Source organism: Acanthopagrus latus, chromosome 17 (assembly GCF_904848185.1).
Source record: "Acanthopagrus latus isolate v.2019 chromosome 17, fAcaLat1.1, whole genome shotgun sequence".
Lineage (NCBI taxonomy): Eukaryota > Metazoa > Chordata > Actinopteri > Spariformes > Sparidae > Acanthopagrus > Acanthopagrus latus.
This window is the reverse complement of record NC_051055.1, coordinates 25,699,225-25,706,669: the sequence shown is the minus strand read 5'-3', so window position 1 is coordinate 25,706,669 and position 7,445 is coordinate 25,699,225. Positions and strand designations below refer to the sequence as shown.

Genomic DNA, 7,445 nt, shown 5'->3' with positions numbered 1-7,445 from the left:
ACTATGTGACAACAGGCGGCTAATTAGAATGTTTAAAATAACAGGAACATCCAAACGTCTGGAAAGTAATAAAAGATCTCGTACTTCATGTGATGATTATTGCCTCGGAGACGAATATCATGTTTTGTTTGAAGTATAACTGAAAGAAATATTCGCCAAAATACTTCATCAGTCATCTGTCTGTGTTTAAACTTTTCCTTTTACTGAAGAACGCTAAAACAAAGATGGCATGTAAACCAGGAGCAGCTCTGAGTCATGTTCCTCGCTCTTTAAATAACTTTTGCTGGGAATCTATTCTGGTTGTGTCATTTTTTTGTTTTGTGTTTTTGAGTGAGACTGAATGTGAAACTTTTGTTCGTTTATGTCTTTTCTCTCATCTTTACAGTCCACCTGATGATGTAGTAGTTGTAGTAGCTATTTAAAGCCACCAGGAGGAGCTATAGAGAACGATCATAATGTGTCAAGTATTTAACTTCTGACTGTTTTAAAGTGGAAAACAATCTGTAACTCAAGAGAAATTAAGTATTATTGAGTTTTGATATTAAGGTGTGTGGACAGCTGTTGTTCAGTAACATTTTGAAAACATTACGCTTCATAATCTTTGTTTATTTTTGCATCATTTTAGCAAAGGTGTTTGTTTTCTTTCTTTTGTATTCCAACCTCAGCTTATATAATAAATATATGATACACTGTATATATTAGACATGTTATCAGGCTTTCATTCTGTGGTCTTGGAGGAGTTTTTGTATTTTTTTTAAACTTCTTTTTCACTTGATAGCACAATTTACCTGAATTTTGACCCATGGGGGGATTTCCCTCTTAACATCTGAACCCTCACACATCTGATAAAACATCACATTCAGTGTAAAAGAAAGTTACATGTCGAAAACTGTCATAAAAACGCTATGTATTGATCATATGGGGAATCATATTGCATATTTCACATCATGTAAGCAAACTTAAAGTGTCATGAATACTGAAAATGAATCAATATTTGGTAGTTTTTATCAGGACTGGAAAAAAGCCAAAAAATAATATCAATTTGGTATTTTTTGGTAGTTTTTCATGTGGAACATAAATTGCACTAATTGTGTTTTTTCTCAGTGGCATGAGTGTTGAACGTGTCTTTATAAACAGGGCGTGCAGGGCGAACATTAAAGTGATTAAAGTGACCTTTTACCTGCAGAGAGTCAAACAGCTGTTCGAGCTGTGTCTGACGGTATAAACGCGCGAGGAGGAACAACATGTGACTCGTGTGATCTGACCAATCAGCGAGCAGCGATCTGTCCAGGAAACGCTCCCTGGTGGTTTCACCTGCAGACAAGAAGAAGAAGAAGAAGAAGCAGAAGAAGAAGAAGAAGAAGAAGAAGAAGAAGAGGGAGAAGGAGCCTGAAGGAGTTTGGACCCTGACAGCCTCACTGAGTGGAGATATACTGAGTTTTGGAGCAGCGATGGTTTGCGGCGGATTTGTTTGCACTAAGAACTCCCTCTGCGCTCTCAACATACTTTATGTTGTAAGTATGAAGTCATGTTGTTAAACCTGCTGCTGTTCGTCTGGACTCAGAAACGAGCGACATGCAGGTTGTTGTATTATTATTATTTTTATTTTTATTCTTTTTAACACGACAGGAGGTGGAAATGTTTGTGAGCAGCTTCCTTGTTGCAGGAGCAGCTGACAGGTGCTGGAGGATCAGGGCGGGTTATGAGCTGATTACAGTCACCAGCGCTTTGAATAAAAGATAAATGAACGTGTGAGTTGGCGACTTACTCCAGCTGACATGAACACTGATGTGTTCCTGTTAAAAAGCTGCTGATCTTCTGGAGAAGATGTTTTGTCAACTCTTCATTATATTGTTTATTTGCTCGGAGGCCCACCGTTAATTGATTTACATTGATTGCAAAATAAAAAAATGCAAATATTTAACTTGAAGTATCCTTTTTAATGCCAAAACCAAGTTTCTGTAGAAGCCCATTTCTGCCACTTAAAGAAAAAAAACATAACGAGATAAAAACCAAGCTATGAGGGATACATTTCTGTTGTAAATCATGAGTGTGAGACGAAAAAGCAAAATTATAAAATGAAAAGTCAAATTTATCCGACAAAATTTCAAAAATGATGAGACAAATTCGACAGCAAAGTTATGAAACAAAAAGACAAAGGTCAAAATGATCAGACAAAAATGTAAAATTATGAGGCAAATTGTAAATTGAGACAAAAAGTTTCACATGAAAAATCAAAATTATCAGACAAGAAGTTTGAAAACAGACAAAAAAAAAAATAAATATGTGACGAAACTATCAGAGAAAATGCTCAGACGAAAGTCAAAATTGAATCGCCTTGAATTATGAGATGAGAAATCATCGGAAGAAAAGTCAAAATTTTAAAATGTAAAGTCAGAATATACGCCAAATTCAAAATTATCAGATGAAAAGTCAAATCTGTAAGATGAAAAATGTATTAAAGAATGTTGTCTTCACAGTTCATTGAAATATAATTGAAGTCAGAATATTTCCATCTGTGAAAACCAAAATCATACGAGCTGCTCGTTTTCTGATGAGGGTCAAATGTGACAGAGCAACATGAAGTGTGGTGCTGCAGAGACGTCCTGCCTGAAACCAGGAAACATGTTTGTTTGTTACAGAACGCAGCAGATGTCACATCGTCATGATTTTAATAGTTGTTTTATTTTTGTGTGTTTGAACATTTTAAGATTCATACACTCAGGAGAATATTTTGGAAATGCAGTTTTCAGAGGGAGAAAAACGTCATCGTAGAAAAATGTGTGTTGGTGTCAGTGATAAATAACCACAGAGGCCGAATCATATGCTAGTTTTTACCCCAGCAAGAACACCTTCAGCCGGCTGGTGTACAGCATCCACCCTCCAGCTGTTTGTCCCTGGTGTGGAGACTTCCTGTGGAGAGGTGACTGATTGAACTTCCTCCTCCTCCCGTGCCGACGCTGTCTCCTTCTGTCTCCTTCCTCCTCAGTTGGTGAGTCTGCTGCTGATGGGCGTGGCGGCCTGGGGGAAATGGTTCGGCCTGGTCTCCAGCATCAGGGTGGTGGCGGGGGTCATCGGCGTGGGCGCGTTCCTGTTCCTGGTCGCCATCGTGGGGCTGTGCGGCGCCCTGAAGCACCACCAGGTCCTGCTCTTCTTCGTATCCTTTTGGTTTCCGTGTGCTTGTGGGATCGCGGGGGAATAAACCTCACGCCTCCTGAGCGTTGCTGTTGTTTGCAGAATGAAAAGCAAATAAACCCAAAGCTCTCGGAAGATTTTGCTCCTCTGTTGAGCTTTTGTGTTCGCGGTTCTCGTGCAGCAGCAGCAGATTTACAATGATTTTCAATCCAAACATAAAAAATCCTGAACTTGTTCCAGTACATGATGATCCTGTTCGCAGTGTTCGTCGTGCAGTTTTCTGTGTCCTGTGCCTGTCTGGCCCTGAATAAAGACCAACAGGTGAGTTTATTTTGTCCTTCCTGAGCTAATTAAACATAAAGACCCTCACGTTTGTTCAGTGAGATTTCCCAAAGATTGTATGCAATTGTGTTTTTGAAAATCATGTTGGCCTGTTCTAATTGTGTTTCAAATAAATGCAGCTTTAACACCTTTTGTAGATCCAACCAGGTTGTGTTTTTTTTCCTTTACAGAACCTCCTGCTGGAGGTCGGCTGGAACAAATCCGAGGACACTCAAAAAGACGTGGAGAAAACACTCGACTGCTGCGGCTTCTCTTACGTCAACTACAACGGCTCGTGTCCCGCTGTGAGTAAAATCAACTGGAATATCCTTTTGTTTGTTTTTCCTCTTCTTGGGAACAATGTGATCATGATTTGCATGATCAATTCTCTGGAAGTCGCTGAATTGTCTCTCTTACTTCCTCTTTATCCAGAGATGCTTTCATGACACCCTCTCACCGTCGTGTAACTCGTGCTCCAACATCATCCAGCAGTACACGGGCGAGGTGCTGCGGTTCGTTGGGGGAATCGGACTCTTCTTCAGCTTTACAGAGGTCAGTAAATGTCGGGATAACAAAGCTGATGAGTTTATATAAATTTGGATTTTGGTGTAAAATGGCTGCAGACTTGGATATTAAAGGAACAGTTCACTCAAACACAAAAAGTCATTATCTACTCACACACATGCCGATGGAAAGTTGAAGTTTCATTGTTGGGGAAACATTTCTGGAGCTTTGCAGCAGAACAGTGTTGCAGCATTCTCCACAACAACTGACGTAGCTGGGGACTTATTTTAATAAAATGTTGTGACTTGTATTACACTGGACGAGCTGCATGAGTTCTCCATCTACTTCAGTTCTTTGGGAGAATGCTGCAACGCTCAAAATAATCCTTTACGACGGATTGTGTTGAGACGAAGTTTGTTGTAAATTCTGATTCGCGGTACGCTTTTGCCTCTGTAATCTCTCCTTTCAGATCCTTGGAGTTTGGCTCGCACACAGATACAGAAACATCAAAGATCCTCGATCGAATCCTGGAGCCTTCCTATAACCACTTAATAAATCCAGCGCTGAATAATTATTTTCCTGTTTGGTGACTCGCACAGTTCTGGACATTTTTGTAAGATTTATAGGGAGACTGGAGTTGTAATTATTCAGCAGATGTTACAAAGGATCATTTGGTGTTAAAAGTAACTCAAGTAGAGAAAAGTCAGCAAACTGTCACAGTAATGCCAGCCAGCTTCTATCTAAAGCTGGCTCACAGCTAACATTTGTTAGCATTAGCCTCGGGTTGTTGCCCATTTATATATGCTGTTTGAATGTATTTGAATTGAGCGAAGGTAGATTTTACTGCTTGTGAATTCAGCTTTTGTGTGGTGAGGAAAAAAAAGATGTAATTTCATTTTTCAAAGTCAGTTTTGCAGCTTACTTAATTTGATTTATATAATGTGATCTTTGCTGTTGTGAACTTGTACTTTTTCTTTAAAGGAACAGTTTGACATTTAGAGAAATAATCGTATTCACATTCTTGGCCAGAGTTAGATAGGAAGATATCGATCACTCTCCTGTGTATACAGTAAAGTTGGAGCTACAGCTAGCAGCCCGTTAGCTTAGATTAGCATAAAGTCTTGAAGCAGGGAGAATGAGCTATCCTGTCTGTCTGAAGATAACAATTTCAGCCCTACTAGCACCTCTAACACTTACAAATTATGTGCCACATATTAGCCATCTGTAGCGACCTCCTCAGTACAGTTCGACAAGATATTACATGTTGATTATTTAGCTAAGCTTTAGGTGGATTTTGTAACTTTTGGACAGAGTCGAGCCAGCTGTTTCCTGCTTTCAGTCTTGATGCTAAGCTAAGCTAAGCTAACTGGCTGCTTGTGGTTACCTGGTATTTATCCTCTGGTCTGACTCTCGACAAGAAAAACAAACTCAATTCCCAAAGTGTCAAACTATTTCTCTGCGTGAAACCGGATACATATAAAACCTGCTGGTAGTTATTGTCTCTTTAATTCTAATCTGTTTAAATGTGTTTGGCGTCAGCAGCAGCTGTGTGCGCTCAGCATACACACACCTTATGCAAATAAAGGTTAGATTAGCACCATAATGGCTGGATGGCTGTATTCACCACTCCCAGAGATTCATGGGTGACCATTTAGGTGTCAGATGTCATTAGAGCAGGAAAGATTAAGATCAAGTTATAAAGTTGACAAACCAGGTCTGTTTTTGCTTTGCATGTGTATTTATTGCTCTTTGTTTCACATTAAATCACATGTGGATATTATAAACTCATCATAAATCATGCTTCGTTATGTTATTTGTCACACAGCTGTAGTGGTTTTCTTTTACTCATATGAAATAAACAGGCAGAGTTGCAGAACATGCACAGAAGCTGGTGCATCTATGCTTTGTCATGTTCAGTGCCCACGGAGAGGCGGGCACGTCACTGGGTGCCACATGACTCGCTCACATTCCTCACCACAAAACAGGATGCCAAGCAGGAAGTGCACTCGCTGTTTAGATTCCTCTGAATGAGCCAACAGGCTCCGCGGGCAGCAGTCCAACCTGTTCACCGAGGTGACCGTGAACTCAAACTGCTCGTGAAACAAAAGTCTCTGTGTCCACACCACATAATTGAATGCATTCTATATTTAGCTCTATTCATTTAAAACAGATAATTACACACAGTCCCTCCCTAGACATTAAAAAAAAAACATTTAAAAGCATTGTTTGATGATAACGTCTTTATTTCAATAAGGAACAATGATTAAAATTCAGTGACAAACATACAAAGAAAAGTCGTTGCATTATGACTTGCGTGATGAACTATGAGAATATGAGTACAGCGTTTTATGTCAGGAGTTTACATACTCTCTATCTTTAGGCAGGAAACGCTCAGAAGTGCTTCGAGGCTCAAAGATCATTTGAGGAGGAAGCAGAGAGGAAGCACACGGTGAAGGTGTTGTTCTTAAATATAAAACTTTGTTTGTGAATCTACAGTATTTGTTATATTACTCCAAATGAGGCAGTTTAATTTGCACGCCCCCCAGCTGACCTTTTAAAGCAGCTGATTGGTGAACAGTCACTGATTAAACAAAATGAGCAGAGAAGCATGAGAAGGTTAAAGGCAATAACAGGAGTTGTGGGATGAACAAAAAGTAGAATTTGACAGAAAACACTGAGTGAGCTGAAGTCACCGTGTCTTCAGTCTCCTCCTGCACAGTGATCAAAGTGCTCCATCACACTCATGTTTCTGTGTATTTGCTCCTCGCTAAACATGGCGAGCCCTCCTGTCAGCACATTTCAAAATTGTCCCCCTCAGCTGGAAACTTCAAAGCCAAATCTTGTCGTATGGAAGGCTGTAAATCTGCTGCTCTTCAGAGGCTGTTTTCAGATACGTTTTTTTTTTTTGATCATGTCCAGCACTGTGAGGTTGTTATCTGGGGAGCTCTTATCACATTGTCTGCATGCTCTTTACTTAGATTGGGGGCATGAGCAGAGTTAGTCTGTCACATGCTGCTTAGATCTCCTGATTTTCATCTTCGCCTATTTTTTTTTTCATCCCGATAAAGAAGACAGAATAAAGAAAGGCCTTATGTTGTCTGTGCACGTCTTGTGACTGTTCGTTGGTCCAACTCTGATCAGGTTCTCTGATTTTGGCAGCTTGAGTGAGAAGACAGTTTTGACTTTTTTTTTGCAAGTGTGAAACTATCCAAGCATATCTGAGCATTAACCCTTATCATGAGGACACAAACTTTCCTCATTTGAGTAATGACTGAAATGATAAAGCCATTTTCCCACAAGGCAGCTCAACAGTTGTACGCTCCCCCCTGCTGGAGCACCTTGATAACTACCGGCATTGTGAGCATAAAACATAAGAAAAAGTGCTGAACTCTGACTGCTGCACGTATCAGCAACCCTTAGAACCACAAACTATGATGTAACATGATAAAGGCTCATATATCAGAATGAGGTCATGAAATGTTCCT

General features: G+C 39.9%; 1 protein-coding gene across 1 annotated transcript; it reads left to right on the top strand.

Annotated features, from left to right (window-relative positions):
• Positions 1-1,321: 1,321 nt before the first annotated feature.
• tspan13a (tetraspanin 13a) lies at positions 1,322-5,768 on the top strand. The gene is made up of 6 exons (XM_037073312.1): positions 1,322-1,514; positions 2,990-3,157; positions 3,376-3,456; positions 3,648-3,761; positions 3,889-4,008; positions 4,430-5,768. The coding sequence occupies exons 1-6, from the start codon at positions 1,452-1,454 to the stop codon at positions 4,502-4,504; spliced, it is 621 nt and encodes a 206-aa protein (XP_036929207.1). The 5' UTR covers positions 1,322-1,451; the 3' UTR covers positions 4,505-5,768.
• Positions 5,769-7,445: the final 1,677 nt, after the last annotated feature.